Below are 21,385 nucleotides of genomic sequence, written 5' to 3'. Positions count from 1 at the left end.
GTCACCCTCCGACCCACTGGCTGCTGGGCTTTGCCCCAGGCTCGCCCCTTGCTCCAAGCCCTTCGCTTGGTCTGGGGCTGCTGCAGCCTCTGCCCCATGCCTGGGCCTGGAACTCTGAGCCACCAGACCAGGCCATTGTTACTATCCAGGCCACATGGTATGACCTGGGTCCCCCCAAATCCTAGACTACATGGTACGGTCCTTCTCCCTTGTTACCTTCCTCTCAAGCCAGCCCCGGCCTCGGCCCTCACGTGCGCGTGACCCGCGCGGGCGGGCGCGCGCGCGCTCTAGGAGCTCAGTGCTCGCGCCCGCCGTGGTGGGTGGAGCCAGCGAGCGAGCCGGGGCCTGGCGCGCGGCATGGAGGCGGCGGGAGCCGGCGTGGCGCCCATCAGAGCCCAGTGAGTACGGGCCGCCCCCGCCCCCGCCCCCTCACTCGGCCAGGCCCGGGCCGGGCTCGCCTCAGCCCCCTCCCCCCCCGCCCTCCTCAGGGTCCCCTTCCCCCGCCCCCTCGGGGAACCCCCCTCCCCTTCCCCCGCCCCCTCGGGGAACCCCCCCCAGACCTCCCCAGGGTCCCCTTCCCCCGCTGCCCCCTCCCCAGGGTCCCCTTCCTCAGGGAGCCCCCAAACCCCTTTCCCTGCCCCTGGGACCGCCCCCGGGTCCCCTTCCCCTGCCTCCAAAGGGAACCCCCCCTGAGACACCCGCCATTCCCAGGCCCCCTCCCTCTTTCCCAGCACCCCTTTCCTGTGCTACCCCAGCATCCTCCTCCCCCCCCCCCCCACTCCCTTCATGCAATCTGGTTCTGGCCTTTGGGTGCCTGATGTGTGGTCGACGGAGCCTTCGGGCCGCAGAAGTTGGGTGGCTTTGGGCCGGGTGCTCTGGTTTCCCGGGCTGGGGTGACTCGCTTGGGAGGCCGCATCGCTCACCTCTCTTGAAAGAAAATCGGTTATTTGGTTACTTGGTACTTAAAAGAAAAGAATCAGCAACAGAGGACCTGCTGCCTTGTTAAAATACCACAGCGTCTTTCCCCAGGCTGCTCCCATGACAGATGGCCCCTGGAGTCCCCATCCCTCCCTTCATCCTGCATGACTTTGTGGGTTGAGGTAGTTAAAGCAGCTGGCCGTTCAACACCCAGCAAATATCAACAGGTGCCTTTGGCAGAGACCGTATCAGTTTGCAGGAAGGCTCATAAGAGGCCTTGCAAACTACGGAGAGAGCACAAATATGGGAGAACTGGAAAACGTTACTGGCCTTGTGACTGTTGCCCTGGATGAGTTAAGTTACTGTCCTCAGCTTACCAGTCAGTTAGTGAAACCTGTGTGAGAGACCACAGCAAGCTTTGTGAAGTTACATGTTTAAAAGTCAGTACCTAATTAAAAGTGGCTACATTTTCAGAGGTCATGAGCGCGCACAATTATCATTGAAGTCAGCAAGAGCTGAAGGCGCTTGGCACTTCTGAAAATCACACCACTTTTATTTAGGTGCCTAAAGATGGATCTTTGGTCCACCCTTCTGTTTTAGGAAACCATCCTAAAGTATCCTTAAATGTTTGGTTTATAATTCTGCCCCACCTTCATTAAGCAATCAGTCTCTTGTCAGTCTTGTGAATAAATTTTTGTATGAACAGTGTAGCCGAGAGGCCTCAGTCAAAGATTGGGGTCCTGTGGTGCTATACGCTGTATGGACAGTCTCTGCCCCAGTAAGCTCATAATCAAGGGTTATGACAAAACATCATAAGTGGAAGAAATGGACAAACTGGGAGGAGGAGGTATCGATAAAGTTGGCATAAGTGGTCACTTACGACAAGTTTCACTGTATTTTGCTGCTCTCTGTAGAAGATGCTAGTAATAAAGGCTGTCTGTTCTACTTACAAAGGTGCCTGTGGTGCTTCCTCAGTTTTTCAGTGGTTTCCAACCCCAAAGATCTACCATGGAGATGTGGAATACACTGTACATCTTTAATGCAGAGAGGCAGTATACATGCGACAGCCTACATCCCACTGCCTTAATCCAAGTGGTTTGGGAGCTGTTATGTCCACAGATTCCATGTCCACACTGAACATGAGGCAAGCTATAAACCGCCCTATTTTTGCACAGTTGGGGATTCCCAGTGGATCTCTTTCCTTTGCCAGCTATCCCCCTATTCTGGTATAAGGGGAAGAATACAGTGGAAGGGGGACCTGAGCTCTGTTGTACCCGACCTTCTGCTGGATCACCTGGCATCCGCAGTGCAAGTTAGAGTAGGACCCCTCTAACTGCCCACTGTGTCTTGTCATAGCCTCAGTGTAGTGGAGAACTGGGGCCCTAACTTGGTTTTCAATAACCCTGTAAGTCCAATGTCTGTGGAGCAGACGAAAAGACTAGCTCAAGAATGATCCTACTTCACGTTTTGCTTTGTGGCATCCCTGTGGTCAGAAAAGTTAATGCTGGTTTTAATTTCCTTAGTGTAGAATATGCTTCTTTCGATCTGCCTGTTCTCTCATCAGTAAACTTTGCTGTCTAATGTAGCACATGTCAAATGATCAGTCAGAAGTTTAATGAGAGCACTCTCTTGCGCTGTAGGTATCTCACCTCGAAAGACCAGTTCCATGCTTATCTCAAAGCAGAAAGGGAATCCAGGAATCAGGAAAACAATCAAGATGATGTCCGGGAGGAAGATCCTAGTAGCAATGACCAGACAGAGCCTCCAGCAAAACAGATGAAGCTAGATGGTGGTGATCAAGTTAGGAAGCAAGGAAGCCAAGAGGAAGTTGTAAAAGAGGAGGAGAAGAAACCCCAGGAACGGAAGAGAGCCAGAGGCCAGAATAAGAGTCGGCCATGTATGAAGCCAAATCACTATGAAAAGGACAGGCTGTGCCAATCAGTAATCCAGGTAAGTGGCTGGCCTGCTATGGTTGGCAACTTCAGGTTCTTTAGATAAGAATATCTTTAGCTGTAAAACACCTAGCATGCATTTGGATTCCTAATAATATGTCATGAACGAGCAATCTACGTACCTATGGAATGGATGTTATTTATTCTCAGGAGGGGGTAATTCAGCTATAAAGCCTCAGAGAGCTTGCACTTTATTTAGGCCCTGTCTAGTCTGGTAGTTTTTGTGCTGGCACAACTCCTGCACCCCCCAGAGTAGATGTACTGCAAGAGGGTAATACGGAATATGCACAAGTGCAACATAACCCCATAAGTCACGGGTAAGTTGTATGAGTGCAAGCCCCATTTTGCACTGGTCCAGTGTGTCTACATTAGGAGCTTGCATTGGTGAAGTTGCATTGATGTTTTACACTGATGCTAGTTTCTCTAAACTAGACAAGCGATCAGGAATGGTCAGAGTGTGTGTAACTGAAGTCCATGGAACTCCTCCTGGAAACAAAGCTGACACACACAGTAAAAATGAGCCCAGTTACACAGAAGGGTTGGGGATGGTTTTACATTGAAAGTGTGTTTTGTCGTTGAAGGAATGTGCAGAGAAGTGCTACTTTGGCTCCCAGTGCCGCTTCCTGCATGATGTTGGGGAGTACATGGCTGCAAAGCCCTCAGACCTCGGGGATAGCTGCGTGCTCTTCAAGACCTTCGGAAAGTGCATTTATGGAGTCACATGCCGCTTTGCTAGGGCGCACCTGGGGGAGGACTACAGGAACATCATTAATGAGGACCTTGTAAAGCAGTGGGAAGGGAAACCACTGGTGAGAAACAGCCTCAGCAAAGAGCTCCAGCAGCGACTGCGCAAGAAAAAAGTTTGCTTTGACAAATCCAGTGAGTACCTTCGTCACTTGGGCAAGCCCAGCAGCACAGGCAATGCGGGAAACAAGGCAGCAGGCAACTCAATGGGGGAGAAAGGGATGACAAACTGCACAGCATCCAAAGGGAATGCCGAGGGCGTGGATGTCCTACCTCCTGGAGAAGAGGCACCAGAATGTCTCGCAGTGTCAGAAAAGGGAGAAGCTCCTGAATCAATGGTCCTGCAGAGTTCCTGCCTAGCGGATGCATCAAAGGATTCCACTCTCAAAACAATAGGCCCGGTGACCGATGAAGATGTTATAAAACTGCGGCTGTGTGAGAAAAAAAGAGTAAGTGCTAAAGCTGAGGATGGGGGTCTTATTCTGTGGGTGCGTGTGGTACTGGGCAACAATCAGGTAGTTTTAAAGCTGCATTTGAAAAGCCTCAGCCAGGGTGACTGGCAGTCTTGGCTGAGGTGAGGTGCTGGTGAAGTATTCCTCGTGTACATGCCCTTAGTTCTTGGGTGGAGGGGAAGTCTTTCTGGTTCTGCATTTAAACAAGAAAAAGGTTTTTACTTGTGGGGTCGTACTGCAGTGGAAGTTGGTATCTCAGACCCCTAGTGAGGGGAGAGGCCTCCGTACACAGCTATCTACTGATGCTGTCTGCTGTGATTAGAGAACTCCTAGGGCTCCGGTCTAAGCCTTTGGTTTAAAATGTATTTCAGTGATTCTCTCTTTATAAACCGAGTAACCCCAATTATCCAGCCTGAAAGTCAGAAAATGGCTGCCACCCCCATGTGCTGCAGCGTGCATCATACATTGCTCTCCTGCTTATCCAAAATCCCTTTACCCGCTTCCCCCAAGTTTTGTTCTCAAACATGGTTAGACAGTTAATGATTTGGATCTTTGAAGGTTTTGATGTTAATTGTCATTTTGTAATAAATGCTTTTCAGGTCCGCTGTTCAGAAAAACATTTTTGTCTTGCTCATGTGAAACCCACCTAGCTGTAGGTGTTGCCAGCTCTGCCTGATCTGAACTCACCTGGCAAATGCCTCAGGATGTTTAAGAGGAAATGTACCCAGAAAGGCTGTCAGGCTAAGAAATAAATCATTGCTTTTCAGAAAAACTAGCTCCCTTCTCTCTCTCGTACCACCTGCTATTACTAAAATGTTGTTTTCCCCATTGCTGTAGCTCTTTTTCACTTCACTTAGCTGGGCAATGCAAATAGATGAGTCAGTTTAATTTTCTAGTCCTCCTGCCCTAGTGCAGTGCTGCAGTGTGGGGGTTCAAATGCTGCAGAGGAATGCTTAATTTAAAAACATACTGTTTTCATGGAAACTAAAAGGAAATGTGATGAATTCTGTAAAAGCCAAACTCCCAGGGTGTGTATAACTGAAATTCCCCACTTGGCCTTCACTATTTTAGCTCTTCTAATATGCCTTTCTTGTCTTTGTTTTCCAGTTGGCTATCCAAGGCAAACTCTACCTGGCTCCCTTAACAACGGTAGGTCGAATAGTTCTAACAGAATTTGTTTTTTTCCCACTTGTGAAAATTTGCTGTAAACCCACTTTGATGGGACAAGTTCCTCATGTGAGTGGTGCAGGTCAAAACTTTTGCCAACTCTCTCCTGTTGCTCTGGGTTTCAGTGTGGTAACCTCCCTTTCCGGAGAATATGCAAGCGTTTTGGAGCGGATGTCACCTGTGGAGAAATGGCTGTGTGCACAAACTTGCTCCAAGGCCAGTCATCTGAATGGGCTCTCTTGAAGCGACACTACACAGAAGATCTCTTTGGAGTGCAGGTCCAGTATTGTCACTTCAGCCATGAGGGAATCCAGGAACAACTCATGTATTTCTTACTTGGGGAAACATCGTCCACTGGGCATCTGCAGGGAGTAACTTTCCCCGTGGGTGAACTGCCCTTGTGGCTTTAAGCTGAGACTCGGACATTTCTTTTGGAGAGTTCACCTCATTCTGGCTGAATCTGTCCTGTTTTCCCTTTCAGCTGGAGGGAGCATTTCCAGACACTATGACCAGATGTGCAGAGCTTCTGAACCAGACCATTGAGATGGATTTTGTAGACATCAACGTTGGGTGCCCAATAGATCTGGTGTATAAGAAGGTAACATTTAACAATATCCTCCATCCTTTCTCTGAGCAGGTGTCGTTCCTTTGCTTTTCCTCCCAATCCCTTGTCTGTTCACAACACAACTTAAATGTCACCACTGCCTGTTCAGTCTAAGGACTATTATTTCTACACACAGAGTAACCTCTATTCCAAGGCTTGTTTCAATGACTTCATAGCAAATGTGTTCATCTTACAAATAATAAGATGGCTTTTCTAACTGTCAGCTCTGCAAACTCAGCCTGGGATCTGAAAGTCAAGCTTGGGTTTATTCTGAATCCTGCAGCATCTCAGCAACAAATCTTCTTCAACTGGAACCTAGGTCATAGAAAATAAGGCCAGAAGGGACCGTTAGATCAACTGCACAGGCCATGGAATTTCAACCAGTTACTCTTGTAGGGAGCCCAATAACTTGTGTTAATTGTTAACACAAGTTAGTTCTGTTGCGGGTGTGCAAGCCAGGCCAGAATGCAGCTCATGCTCTGTAGGCCTAACACACTAGTGAGAGCTTATTTTGTCAATGACCTCAGCAGCCACAACCCTAAATTTTACACCAGGAGCAGATCGGTTGAAGAGAGAGGTGCAGTTTGTAGAGTGGCCTTTCTGATCATTGTCACAGTTTCAGGGTTAACTGCACCTTTGACACCCCTCCACCCCAGTCTTCCTCCAGGACTTCCACTTAAAGGTTTCAGGCTTCCTAGCTGTCACCTTTCTCATGTGGAGACCTGTGTCTCTTTTCCTCCAGGTGGGTGTTTAGGCTTGCAGTCCCTCTGCACTTCACTGGGATTTCCCTAGCAGGTCTGGCTGGGGTCCAGCACCTGTGATTAGCCTTTCTCCAGGTGTTTCCACAGTGTATACCAGTTATCAGCCAGTTGTCAAAGCAACCAACCTTTACAGAGCAAAATACATTTATTCTTAGGGCAAAAGCATTACAGAGAAAACACATAAAAAACCAATAAGTCCCTATCCGCATCTTAAAAGGCTTACCAGAGGTCAGTCACCGCAAGACTCTTGGGGCATGGCAAAGTGTTCCTAACCCTTCCACAAGGCTGGGGACCCCCTGTGGACAGAAGGTCCTGTCCATTTGCTGAATCAAAAAGAAAGCCCTGTGTCAGTTTAAACTCAGCCTTTTTAGACCAAAAGCCCTTTGTCTGTTGGTCTCTGGAAAATCCAGTTTGAGCCAGTATGTGTGAGCCACTTGCAGGGATAGTCCAACCTTTCTGGGGTGGTTTTAATTTCGCCTTAATTATCCACCACTGTTTTTAGTTCCTGGAGGAACTGGTAATGCTCCCACCCCGAGCTACATACAATCCCCAGCCCACAATAATACATAAACCATTCCTATACAATATTAGGGTGACCAGATCACAAGAGTGAAATATCAGGACACATTGGGCGAGCAGGGCAGGGGGAGGGGAGACGACGACAATGACAGACCCAGGTGCACAGAGCCATGAGAGGGGGCCCTAGGAAGCTGCGAGAGGGGTTATACGGCCCCCTGCTGCAGCCCGCACCACAAGCCACAGGGCAAGGACACCTATTGAATTCAATGAGAATTTTGCATGTGAATTGATGTACCTAGTTCTGAGATTATAAAGCCAGAAGGGATCCGGTGATCACCTGGTCTCACCGCCTGTATAGCACAGACATAGAACTTTCCCAAAATAATTCCTAGAGGATAGCTTTTAGAAAAACACCATAACCCTTAGTATATTGTTAATTGTTAATTACTCTTACCATTGAAAAAGTATGCCTTATATCCAGTCTGAATTTGTCTGGCTGCAACTTCCAACTGTTGGCTCATGTCTACCTTTCTCTGCTAGACTGAAGTGCCCATTATTAACTATTTGTTCCCCATGTAGATACTTAGTCTATAACCGAGTCACTTCTTAACCTTCTTTTTGTTAAGCTAAATAGATTGAGGTCCTTGAGTCAATCACTATAAGGCATGTTTTATAATCCTTTAATCAGTCTTGTGACTCTTCTCTGAACACTCTCCAATTTATCAATATCCTTCTTAAATTGTGCACACCAGAACTGGACACAGTATTCCAGCAGTGGTTGCACCAGTGCCAAATACAGAGATAAAATAACCTCTCTACTCCTGCTTGAGATTCCGATATTTAGGCATCTGGTCACCCTATTTCTGTATGCATTTCCCCAGATTTTTTTTGTAAAAATCAAAACTGAACTGCCCCAGAAATTCTGGCATGTGGAATTATCGTGAAACTCACATGGCTCCAACCCTGCTGATGAACCTTTAGATCCACTGCACAGACTTCTGCCACTTGAGCTAATGGAGTAAGTGATGGCAGAGGCAGTAGGTTGTCATCCTATATGTGATAGATCAGCTCTATAGGGGGATGAGACACTTTTTTTGGCCACTGGGTTTCACAGATATCTGCTGACAGAAGAGGAACTGTGAATTCCAGGCTCCTGAATGGAGTGGTCTCTAGTAGTCAAAGACCCTTCTTCCCCGTCCCGTCCAGTCTATGTCTATCCTATTGCTGTCTAACCCGCCCCAGCTCCTCATCTGATTTCAACTGCCCCCCACTATACCGCTCTGGATTCCTTGTCCCAGTTTCCTGGTCCTGTCTCTCTCTCCTCTCTCCCCACCCCCATCCCTCAGATGGGATGTTCGTTCCAGACTGGCAAAATTATAAGGCTTCCCAACATTTCAACACTTCCCATTCTAAATTTTCGGTTGCTTAACTATAGGCTAGCTCTGCCTACAACAAAGCATATTCAGAAGCTCTGATTAAAGGGATAAGTGTAGCAACCTCCATCGTAGCTAGTCACCAAAGATTGAACCTGAGCCATCCAGACTTAGAAGCATGAGCTTCTACTACTTGAGTTCAAGATAACTCCCTTAGCTGGTAGCTATACAGTTATCCTCTAAAAATCCACCAGAGGAGGGCACAAAACACAGGTTGGACAGTGAATTACAAAAGTGCCAAATATTATTATTAGACCTGCAATACTTTTCACAATGAACATCAGCGGGGGATAAACTGGGAGTTTAAGAATATTTGGAAAACAATTTTAGAATAACATTCAGTGCTGTGGTTTAAAAGAAAAAAAAACTGTTAAAACTTAAAAGTATTCAGTGTTTGGGGAAAAAAAACAACTTTTAGGAGCTATGGGATACAAGTTAAGAATGTTGAAACAGGAAGATGTTATGCTTAGTTACCACTTGGGCAAGGCAGCGTGCTATGTAATACTTGCAAGATTTCACTGTAATGTTTTACAATATATAGCAGCGCAATGCTGATTCCATTGATATTGTTGAGCAATTCAGGCTGATTTTATTTATTTCAGTCCACATCTTAATAGTTTTGAATACTATAGATCACAATTTTCAGTTCAGTTGGTCTGAACATGCAGAGCTTTAAAACTGCTATGCTCTAAACTGTATATTAACCACAATTTTATAAACCTGCATGTCAGAGAACTGTGTGCCACTACTACTAAACAGTGGCACAAGGCTATTCAGTGTGAATCACAAATGTAGGACTGGAAGGGACATCAACAGGTCATCTAGTCAAACCCCTGCACTGAGGCAGGAGTGCGTAACAACAACACTAGACCGTCCTTGACAGGTGTTTGTCTAACTTCTTAAACTCCAATGACTGCTATTCCATAACCTCTCTAGGTAACTTGTCCAGTGCTTAACTACCTTTACAGTTAGGAAGTTTTTCCTAATGTCTAACCTAAATCTCCCTTGCTACAATTTAAGCCCATTGCTTCTTTTTCCTGCATGTCCTGAGTGGGATGGGGGTGAGTCCAGGCAGTGGGATTGGGGAGAGGGAGGTCGAGGAAGTCGGTGGGTGTGTGGGGATGGACCAGGGGAAACAGGGTGGAGGAACTGAGGGGGGACAGGACTGGGACTGAAGGAGTCGGGGGGTTGAGGGGGATGGGACAGGACTGGGATGGAGGGAGCAGGGTAGGGGCTGAGGGGAGCATGAATGGGACAGAGTAGAGAGCTGTGTAGAGTGGGGTGGGGGAGACAATGGGGCTGGGCTGGGGAGGGTCGGGGGATTTGGGAGAGGGACAGGGTCTGGAGGAGATGAGACAGAGGGAGCAGGACTGGACTGGGGGGAAGTTGAGGGGGTGGGACAGCAGGGGGAGCGATGGAGTGGGATGATGGTAGAGGCTGAAGAAGAGATTTGGGGTGGGGCAGGGACTGAGGGCAGTCGGTTCGGGGTGGGAGGTACAGGGGGGACTGCGGGGGAGGCTGAGGGAACAGGGTCAGGGTGGGGGCTGAGGGCAGTGGATTGAGGGTGGGGGCACGGGGGACACTGCGGGGGAGGCAGAGGGAACAGGGTCGGGGACTGAGGGCAGTGGATTGAGGGTGGGGGGCCCGGGGGGGGACACTGTGGGGGAGGCTGAGGGAACAGGGTCAGGGTAGGGGCTCAGGGCAGTGGGTCTGAGGGGAGCCCTCCCCCAGAGGGCCCCGCCAGGGGGCCAGGTGAGCCCAGCAGTACTTACCTGGAGCAGCTCCCAGGAAGCAGCCAGCAGGCAGGTCCCACCCAGTCCCTCTGGCCCTTTCCTAGGGTTGGGTCAAGGGGAGGGGGGGGGGGGGGGCTCTCTGCCCCGCGACCGCTGCCTGCTGCTGGAGTCTACAGGCCCCGCCCCGCTGCAGCACACAGCAGAGCGAGACCTCCTCGCTGCCTCTGTGTGCCAGGGCAGGGGCAGGGCTGTGCTCTGCAGGCTCGTGCCGGCCAGGCGGCGGGCCCCGTGGGCTGGCGCCGCTGCGCCGGGAGCTCAGCTGCACGCTGCCCCAGGGCCCAGGGAGGGAAGGTGAGTGGCGCCGGCGGCGCCTGCTTGCCGCTGTCTCCCTCATATAGGGTGACCAGACATCCCGACCAATGTAAGGTTGGGACGCGGGACAAGTCCCCTAAAATTGGGACTGTCACGATAATATCGGGACATCTGGTCACCCTATACAATATAGTCCCCCAAAGCTACAGCATGCAGTTGCACTGTCAATCTTGACTGCACTTCAAGATGAAAGTGCAAATCTTCTCTAGTTTATACAAATGAAAAGCAGCTGTCTGGTTAATTTCAGCAAGGCTCTTGGGTTAGGTGAAAATACAAGGATCTCTGACTGTGCCTGTTTTATCCCATAGGGGGGTGGATGTGCCTTAATGAACCGTTCCAACAAGTTTGAACAGATAGTCAGAGGAATGAATTCGGTGAGTACCAGGCATCCCCTGGCCGAGAAGAATGAGCTTCCAAACAGAGCTCTTTTGTCTGGTTTAGCTTCACTGCTCCCTTTGTGCAGGTACTGGATGTTCCTCTGACAGTGAAGATAAGGACTGGTGTGCAAGAAAAAGTCAACCTGGCTCATAAAGTAATCCCCAACATCCGGAGGTGGGGAGCTTCCATGGTCACGGTATGGGCCCCTGCCTGTGTTTGATGTCAGGAATTTGGCCAGAGTCCATGATGCTTTGTCTATCATTTAAGTGCATCTAGTCCAATCATCCTTTTTGGTAGTGGCCTGTGCCTGATGCATCAGGATAGAGGCATGAACCCAGACATCTGTGCAAAGTTGTATTGTGAGGGGAGGAGATACTACATTGAGGACACATTATCATTAATACCACCTTGGTCTCGGTCCACATTGATAATCCCTCTGGCTTCTTGCTCTAGCTTGCAAGCACTGACAATGTTATGTTTGTTCATGATGTCTTTTTGAATTCTGCTAACCAGTTCCCCTACTGTTCACTGCAGCACTGACCTCTGCCGAATGCTTAGCTTCTGTGCTATCAAAGCGTTTCACTCTTATCCATTTTGAACTTGTTGCCTTTCTTGTAGTATCTCGACCTAGCTTTAGATTACTTGGTGAGGTACTAATTGTAACTCTTCTTTCTGTTAGCTTCATGGCCGATCTAGAGAACAGCGTTACACAAAGGTTGCAGACTGGGAGTATATAGCAGAGTGTGCTAAATTAGCCAGCCCAATGCCTCTGTTTGGTATGTTTCTCTCTGCTGATTTTATTTTTTTAACTTTTTAATGATTTGGTTATTTTAAAACAGTTTGTTTTTCTGAAATGTGATCTGTGTATGGTTAAAATATTACTGGTCCAATTAACATAAAATCTGTCTTTCCTCCAAACTTGCATCTCCTTCAGTGAGATTGTCTTCATTATTTGTTTGAGGGAAAGTTGAGACCTGAGCACATTCAGTCTTGGCAGGGAAGAGTGAAGCAGAGAGAGAACTAATGACAAGTCCCTAAAGTGATGTCAGAGAGGTGATAGATCGGCTGTCACCAGTAGTGGTTGGCCACTTAGCTTAAAATGCAGTTTTGGTCTGAAAAATTACCCAACAGTTCGACTGTAGTATAACTCCATTCAGGTCAATGAACTGACAGATGAATCTCCCCCACAGTCCCCTTGTGTATTCCAAGTATTATCTACCATTAAACTCCTGTTAGTGTTGTGGAGCCATGAGGGCTTGGGCGGGGTGAACTGTAGTTCATTCCTGTTCATGAATCGTCAGTTGAATTATTGTCTAACAGTTCTATCCTCATGCTTCTGAAACCCCAGGGCAAGATAATATGATTGCACAGGTGTAACAGAGCAGAATTTGAAAGTTACTGACGATAGAACTTGACCTGTAAAATATTATATACACACACACAAAAATAGGTGTGTGCATGTCAGTCACCACCACTCGGGTCTGAGAAACGCAACAAATTGCGCTGCAGCTGTGAAGGGCGTTCTTCTCCACCCCCTCACTCAAAGACTGTGCAGTGAGGGTCCGATAGGAGGGGAGTCAGTGATTTTGTATGGCTTGGGGTGCTGCTGGATTCACCGTGCCAGCCACAAGTTGTGTACTACACTTTTACTGCCCCATGCAGACCTTGCTGGACTGTGTTAACATGCTCTAGGTATCTAGAGCTAGTCCGCAGGATTCATGCAGGGCAGTCAAAGCGCAACACAGCCTGTGGCTTGGGCAGTGAATCCAGTGCCCCAAGCCCTACTAACAATCACTGCGGCTTGCCTCCTCTCAGACCCTCACTGCTCAGTCTGTGGAGGAAGAGAAGCCAGAGGGGCAGAAGGAGGCAATGGCAGAAAAGAGGGAACGTACCAGAGGAAGGAGAAGAATCCTCCAGGATGGAGGTTCAGGCCCAGCACTGCCAAGGTAATTAAGGGCCCTAGGAGGGCAGCTTTCCTAGGGTTGATCCTCCCCTTCTCCCTGTTTGAGGGTGGGGACTAGAGGGTCCTTGCCCTCCCCTTGGCCATAGACAGCGAGGAGAGGAGGAACTGTTCCTGGCTTCTCTGGGGGAGGGGAGAGGTCCTGTTTTCTGCAGGGAGATCAGAGAGGGGAGAGAGGTCCAAGAAACCTCCCTAATTTTTTTTAATAAACGTTCTAAATGTTTCAAAGGAAGCTTGGCATCTCTGAATTATTGGGCAGTGACACAAGGCAAAAAACCTGTCGTGACCCTCAGGTCCCAGGTTGAATTTTCAAGATTGGCAGTTAGAAAAAATCCTTTTGTAAAAAGAGTAAATATAATCTGTAGTACCTGTGAGAGAATAAACATGGAGCCCCCAATGCCATTTTACAGGATCACTTTTCAGAGTATAAGGGCACTTTTGAGTTTCATCCTGTGCCATTTCATTTTGACCTGATCTTGTGCACCACTCTGACCTCCTGGGTTCTCTCCTCTCCAACACAGGAAATGGAGATATCTTGTCCTACGAAGATGCTAATCGAGCCATGCAGACTGGAGTTTCAGGAATTATGATTGCAAGGTAAGTGGCTGCCTTTCCTATTTACTTTTTTCAGAGTAGCAGCCGTGTTAGTCTGTATCCGCAAAAAGAACAGGAGTACTTGTGGCACCTTAGAGACTAACAAATTTATTAGAGCATAAGCTTTCGTGGGCTACAGCCCACTTCTTCGGATGCATATAGAATGGAACATATATTGAGGAGACACACACCCCCATGAACAGGTGGGAGTTGTCTTACCAACTCTGAGAGGCCAATTAAGTAAGAAAAAAAACTTTTGAAGTGATAATCAAGATAGCCCAGTACAGACAGTTTGATAAGAAGGGTGAGAATACTTACAAGGGGAGATAGATTCAATGTATGTAATGGCTCAGCCATTCCCAGTCCTTATTCAAGCCTAAGTTGATTGTATCTAGTTTGCATATCAATTCCAGCTCAGCAGTCTCTCATTGGAGTCTGTTTTTTGAAGTTTTTCTGTTGTAAAATAGCCACCCGCAGGTCTGTCATTGAATGGCCAGACAGGTTAAAGTGTTCTCCCACTGGTTTTTGAGTTACGATTCCTGATGTCAGATGTGTCCATTAATTCTTTTGTGTAAAGACTGTCCGGTTTGGCCAATGTACATGGCAGAGGGGCACTGCTGGCACATGATGGCATATATTACATGGGTAGATGTGCAGGTGAATGAGCCCCTGATGGTATGGCTGATGTGATTAGGTCCTATGATGATGTCACTTGAATAGATATGTGGACAGAGTGGGCATCAGGCTTTGTTACAAGGAAAGGTTCCTGGGTCAATGTTTTTGTTCAATGGTGTGTGGTTGCTGATGAGTATTTGCTTTAGGTTGGGGGGCTGTCTGTAAGTGAGGACAGGTCTGTCTCCCAAGATCTGTGAGAGTGAGGGATCATCTTTCAGGATAGGTTGTAGATCTTTGATGAGGCACTGGAGAAGTTTTAGTTGGGGTCTGAAGGTGACAGCTAGTGGTGTTCTGTTATTTTCTTTGTTGGGCCTGTCTTGTAGGAGGTGACTTCTGGGTATTCGTCTGGCTCTGTCAATCTGTTTTTTCACTCCAGCAGGTGGGTAGTGTAGTTTTAAGAATGCTTGATAGAGATCTTGTAGGTGCTTGTCTCTATCTGAGGGATTGGAGCAAATGCGGTTATATCTTAGAGCTTAGCTGTAGACAATGGATCGTGTGGTGTGTCCTGGATGGAAGCTGGAGGCATGTAGGTTTAAAAAAAAAAAAAAAAAACCACCACGACAACAAGGGTTTCCTCCTTGGCAAGGCTGTTCTTGGAGGCTTGTTAGTGTATCTGGTATAAGAGGACTCCCATGGGAGTTGAAAGCTACAGCACTATTTGCTACTTCTGGTGTAGCCTTTAAAGGGGGCACCATCAGCTTACAGAGAGCTGTAAGCAGAAGTGCATGGTATTGCAAATGATTCGCAGTCAAACCAGGCTCTTGAGCACATGATTTGGGTGACACTCCTGTTTAATCTGTGGGATAGAAGCTGCTGCTCATAGGGTTGGCATAACTCTTAATCAGCTAGCAGGTTGAAAAAACGCAAGTCTCTTTAGATCCAAAGCTCCAGCCTTGATGATCTCCCTTTCTGATATTGCAATGCAGATTAAACTGGTTCTGACATTGGACAGCACAGCACAAGTGATTTGGAGGTCTGGGGACCATTTTGTCTAATCCCTGATCAATTTGGCCTCTCTTTTATCTGTTGGAGAATTGACCCTGTTCCCCCTTCAGAAGCTACTTCCAATTTCACTTCTCAGATCCCAGCCTTAGAGTAATCCTGATGATTAACCTTATGTTTGCTCTGCCCTGACTCTCACTTCTATGGGCTCTTGTGGTTAAAGAACAGACCTGAGTAGGGAATAAAACCTTGATCTAGTTCTCTGGCATCTGCTTCCTGTGTGACATTAGCTCAGTCACAACCTCTCTGGGTGGAATTTTCTAAGGCTTAAGTAATTTAGAAACAGACTTCCTAATGCCTTTCATCCCTCAGGTGTGTAATATTTATTAGTCAATTTCCCACACCTCCTGTTATCCCTGAGGTTAAATAGATGCTGGTACATCATTACTTCATGTTCTGTCTTGGCTCTAGGCAGGCTCCTGGAGTATAAATAAATGGGGCACATGGGGAAAAAAAACAATAGTTGGGGCTCAGTTATTCTCACTTGCCAGGGTGCGTTGTCCAGGAAAATCAATGGGAGTTGATCATATAAGAGTACAGAATTGAGCCCAAAAAGGTCAAAGTGAAAACCAGCAGATTCCCTGAAAAGGCTGGATTGTCTTGTTAGTGGTCAGATCCTCCTTCAGAGCTGTGTTTGTAGGAGGCTTTAACTCGAAAATGAAATGCAGTCTTCCTGTGCCCACGGGGAGGTAACTCAGTAACTCAAATGCTGTCTGGCTGGAGTCATCCCATGTCTCACATATACAAGTCTGTAGCTAAACTCCAGTTTTATAGCTGGAAAGCCCTGTCTTTGGTTACAAGCATTTTCCTTTCTGATCCAATCTTGTCTGACCACAGAGGGGCATTGATCAAACCTTGGATTTTCACTGAAGTTAAAGAACAACGACACTGGGACATCTCTTCCAATGAAAGATTGGATATTCTCAAAGACTTCACCAATTATGGCCTTGAACACTGGGGTTCGGATACCCAAGGGGTGGAGAAAACCAGGAAGTTCATGCTGGAATGGCTGTCTTTTTTGTGCAGGTAACTTGCTTTCACAAACATCTTTGGTAGAAACTTTTCTTGTTGGGTCTCTGCCTCTACTGTAGAATAATAAAATTCAGTGACATTTAATATATGTATTTGCATTGTGAGGTATATTCCAGCTGGCTTATTGGAGTACCTACCTCAGAAAATCAATGAGCGGCCTCCTTACTACATGGGAAGAGACTATCTGGAGACCTTAATGGCAAGCCAAAACGTGGACGACTGGATTAAAATAAGGTAAATGGCTAACAGTTGTCATAAAATAGACAGTTGGTCATAGTGATTTCATCCTGCAACCTAATATTCAAATACCAGATGAGGCACAATCATACTGGCATGGAAAGATCATGGGAACTTCATATTTTATCCTGCCTTCTCTCCCCACCTCCCAACTCAATATGAGAATTCTGTAGGTTTGGTTAGGATCGTGGTCTACTTCCCCAACACAGTAAGTGACAGTAAGAGACTGACTAGAATGGTGCAATACCTTCACTTCAGTAGGTTTTTAGTTAAGCCTTGTATTGCCATATTACTCTCTCCTGGTTTGTACGTGCCCACAGATGCCTATACTGAGAGAAGTCGTATCTGAGATGCTAATATAAACCTAGAGGAATTTCAGAGTAACAGCCGTGTTAGTCTGTATCCGCAAAAAGAAGAACAGGAGTACTTGTGGCACCTTAGAGACTAACAAATTTATTAGAGCATAAGCTTTCGTGGACTACAGCCCACTTTAGTATATGCATCCGAAGAAGTGGGCTGTAGTCCACGAAAGCTTATGCTCTAATAAATTTGTTAGTCTCTAAGGTGCCACAAGTACTCCTGTTCTTTTTTCTAGAGGAATTGACACAGTGTGCTTCCCACACCATGATTTGAAGGCTGTTACCAAGGAGAAAAATTAATGTGATTTTTTTCAAGTTTACTGACTGCACAGTACCCAGTATATTATTTATCTGTCTCGCAGTAGTGCGTAGGAACCCCAGTCATGTGCTAGGTGCTGTACAAAACAGAACAAAAAGACCGCCCGTGCCCCAACGAGCTTCCAGTCTAGGTAATTCCACAGCTTGGGGAGTTGCTGGACTTTCCCCTCTCCAATCCACTGCAGGCTTTCAGAATTAATTCAGAATTAGAATTCAGGAGCCTTTTTTCTTGCATCCAAAAGTCTACAGACACTGCTTGAAAAGTGACTCTGCAGACTTTCAGCCCCAACTGAAATGGCATTGAGAGTGTAGCCAGCTGCTATATCCCATCCCGTGGAAACAGAAAAGCAGCAAAAATGGAACATGGCAGCAGCCTTGTCCTTTTTTTGGGGGGGAGAGCAGCTAATCCTTGTCCATTTTGTTAGTATTGGAAACAGCTGCCTACAACCAAGTTACTAGAACGTTACATTTCAGCCAAGTTTTGTAAATGCCATTTTCCAAGCAGAGCCTTGCAACTTCAGTATTGAGTTAGCTCCTTTGTTCTATACTGCTCACTGGAAGTATGAAAACGTTTAAAACTTTATATTTTAAGTCTCTTTGCACTTTAATAAAATATATTTGTCACCTTCAAGGTAAAAAAATAAGTACTAGCCTGCTTCCAGAAGTGTGGTTATAATGTATACACAGTGTCTGCTCTGCATTCAGATAGATTTATATTCATGCTGAAGGTCTATAGCTGTTGGTACATAGTTGCTCACTCTACTGGATTTCACTGCCTACATGTCTTGTCTTGTGGGAAATTATAATGATACTGCATTAATAAAACATTGGTTTCTTGGGAATTTTGGTTGTAAACATTTTACATACAAGACAACAAACCATAATATTCCTTAATGTGAACTTTTAGTACTTAAATATATTAGAGTTCTGTAGTATTGATGGGACAGATCCTCAACTCCATTGAAGTCAATGGGGCTACACAGATCTACACCAGCTATGTCAGGATACACCAACTGAGGGATCTGGGTCGTTAACATATGAGCACCAACTGTGTCTCGAGCTCAGCGTAAGCAGAAGGAGAGGTGGGATGGGGAGTTTCAAGACACAAATTCAACTTTTTGAGAATAAGGCACCTGAAAGTCTGTGGGAGTTAGGCATCTAAATTGAAAATCTACCCTCTAGTTCCTACTGCAAAGAGAGCCTAGCCTACCACAGAGTGTATGTTGCATGACTGTGTGTTAGTTTGAGGTATTGTCAGAATCTGAATGTATTTGAATACAAATCTGTTTTGTTGCAGTGAGATGCTTTTGGGGCCTGTACCTACAAACTTTACCTTCCTGCCTAAACACAAGGCAAATTCTTACAGATAGGACTGACTGGAAGAGTCCTTAAACAGGCACAGCAAGAGAAGGCAATAGAGCTGTATTTGGTGATACATGGATTATCTGCCTCTGGCTGCTGGGAATTAAATAAAATTTTATGTTTTTTTAATGTCTAGTTAATGTTTGTCATTACACAAGCCGATAACTGGACAAGTGTCACAACTCAGCCTGTTCTGGCTGAGAGAGCTGCCCATCTTCCATCTAAGGATCTCTCTAGCTAGAATACTTCTGTAGTCCTCATTACCCATAGTTTCTGAGAACCTCACAATCTTAAATGTGTGTATGTGCTCAGCTCCCAGGAGGGTGGGTAGTGGGGTTTTTTTTATTCCCATTTTAGAGGTGGGGGAACTGAGGCAGAGATGCCAAGTGGCTTGCCCAGGTTGTCACAGGAAGTCCATCGCAGAGCAGGGACCTGGATCTCTCAGACCCACAGCTAGTGCCCTAACCACTGGACCATCATCTCTGTAACTTTTACATTTTCTCCAAAGCCTTCTCATGGCCTTTGGTGCAAAAAAATGAAGTGCTTGTTGGTCAGTGGCTTGCCTCAATTCACCACATGAGCTTTTTTTTTTTTTACATGTGCACATTGTACATCTCTTGGGTAGGTGCTTCTGTAGCAAGGGTTGATAAAGACCTTGAGAGTGTGAGCACTAGCATCAATGTAACCTTGCTTGGTCCAGCTGCGAGAGAGAGAGAGAGAGAGAGACACACACACACACACACACACCTTCAACCATTTCACAAGTGCTTTCTTTTCACAGTACATTTAAATTTCTTCAGCTCCTCTAGGTGTTCAGACAGGGGAAGAGATTCTTTCCACATTGAGAGTGGACACCTAGAGTTGCTGAGGCAATTTACATTTTTACTGAAAAAGAAAGCAATTGTGCAGTGGTTGAAGGGTTTGTTTTGTGTTTTGTCTGAGTGGCAGCTGGATGAATACAAACCATTAATAACCCTACATCCTCTCCCAGGAGAGCCTTCCCCTTAGTCTCTCCAGGTTTTATTCAGATGTATATTATTTTGACACATTCAATAAATACATTGCACAAACTCCCAGCCTGATACAAATAACTCTCCCAACTGCACTTGGTGTACAGCAATAAAGAGTCTGCGCTTGGGATTTGAACAGATCTGTCAAAGATGTATTGGCAAGAACAAAATGGAGCTCATTCTCCCATATCTGTCATTGGGTCTGCAGATTCTACCATGAGTAAAAGCCATAGAAATTGATTCTAGCCAGTCAGTTTGCCACATATGACCTTAAATACATATCTAGAGCAGATCTGTCAATTCAGAAAGTGCCACTTTTACCTACATCCCTTCCAAGTGAGGTAGGAGTCTCACATTGATGTTTATATACAAGGAGTCAGCAAACACTCTAGAATCAGTGTTGTGGTGCTGGCTCACTTGCACGGTGATTGGATTATAGTGGGAAAGGAGGGTGCAGTTCCAGTCCCTCTCTCGTCCATACAAGCCATGTGCCATACTGATGCAGAAATGGCAATGACTAGGGTGACAAATGTGGATGCAGTTGTTCTCTCGCACATGGTGTTAACCCCTCTGGGTTCCTCTGCCTTTCCAGAATTACTTCTAGAAGGGTGTTCATATGCCCCTTTTCCAAGTAGAACTACAGCTGAACAGATTCCCCTCAGTACATATTTAATCACTGTGTACAGAAAAGATATTTGGACCAGAGAATTTACATTTAAGAATGCCACTCTTCACTGCAGAGATGGGAATACCTAAAATGGACCTGTTGTTATGGCTACTGTCTGAGCAACAAGCGTTGGGGTTTAATGACATTCCTGTGCCCTGTTAAGATAAAAAGTTGGGAGCCTAAATGCTTTTGAAAATCCAAGTCACTTAAATCCTATTAACTTTCAAGACCTGGACTCTTCAGTGCTTTTGAAAAATCCCACCCCAAGACTCAACACCATAAAACAGTTGCATAATACCTTGGCTAGCGCCACACCTGTCACTTCTAACCTTGAGTAAGTCTGTGAATGAAACAGTGGACCTGATCTTTCCATTGTCTTTCATATGTCATGGCTTACACCTGTGCAAAGCTAGAGTAAAGATGCTCCCCATTCAGAAATCTGGAGTTTTTCCCACTCACTTTGCACAGACAAATGACAACATATGCAAGCAAGTAGAGAATCAGGCCCATAGTATTCACATGCAGATGTTAAACAGTGGTGAGTCTTTCTCCAGAGGGGCTGAGCACTTGCAGCTCCCAGTGACTTAAATTGGAGTTTGGGGTACTTAGCACTTTTGAAATTATGACCGTGTTCCCCTGTAGAGTTATCTAAATAAACGGTTTCCCTGTTCTCTAGGGTCTTCCAGCAGCTCATGAACGGGCATATTTTCATAACCTTTTCAGGCAAGGAAATGAAATGTAAATCATTGTCCATGGTGACTAGATTGTAGTCAGTCATGGGAGGGGAAAAACACAATACGCTTCGAGCATTTCACAGGCACATCATAAATCTTGCCTAAAAGCAACTCAGGCAAGAAAAGGCGATGAGGCAGCATGAAACGTTAATGACACGAATCAAAGGTGTGAGATTTAATAGGGGGTTTCCCTTTCCCCCTTTTTAATAATTTCCTAGTGTTTAATATTAAAAGTTAATTTCTCAACTGCCTCGAAGGCAATGAGTTCATAAAAATGCTGCTGAAACTGCACCTGTGCAGATATTGTATAATACAGCAAAACTGCTAAGCAATGCTGGTGCTTGTACGGCAGGGGAGAGAAACTATAGTAGACTCGGTTTTGCACTGTTTTGTTAATATGCA

At 46.2% G+C, this 21,385-nt stretch overlaps 1 protein-coding gene across 2 annotated transcripts; it reads left to right on the top strand.

Moving 5' to 3' along the window:
- The first annotated feature begins 315 nt into the window (after positions 1–315).
- DUS3L (dihydrouridine synthase 3 like) lies at positions 316–18,701 on the top strand. 2 transcript variants are annotated; one of them, XM_054013847.1, is made up of 13 exons: positions 316–398; positions 2,559–2,868; positions 3,452–4,063; positions 5,174–5,215; positions 5,359–5,511; positions 5,715–5,831; positions 10,964–11,029; positions 11,119–11,229; positions 11,713–11,809; positions 13,515–13,590; positions 16,102–16,290; positions 16,402–16,530; positions 18,508–18,701. In XM_054013847.1, exons 1-13 carry the CDS (start codon positions 358–360, stop codon positions 18,578–18,580), a joined length of 2,016 nt encoding a protein of 671 aa, XP_053869822.1. In that variant the 5' UTR covers positions 316–357; the 3' UTR covers positions 18,581–18,701. The 2 variants fall into 2 exon arrangements, with proteins under 2 accessions (XP_053869822.1, XP_053869823.1); XM_054013848.1 differs by lacking the exon at positions 11,119–11,229.
- The last annotated feature ends 2,684 nt before the right edge of the window (positions 18,702–21,385 follow it).

This window comes from Malaclemys terrapin, chromosome 24, assembly GCF_027887155.1.
Source record: "Malaclemys terrapin pileata isolate rMalTer1 chromosome 24, rMalTer1.hap1, whole genome shotgun sequence".
NCBI lineage: Eukaryota > Metazoa > Chordata > Testudines > Emydidae > Malaclemys > Malaclemys terrapin.
Note: the sequence above shows the minus strand (reverse complement) of the source record. Positions and strands in the feature narration are given on the sequence as shown.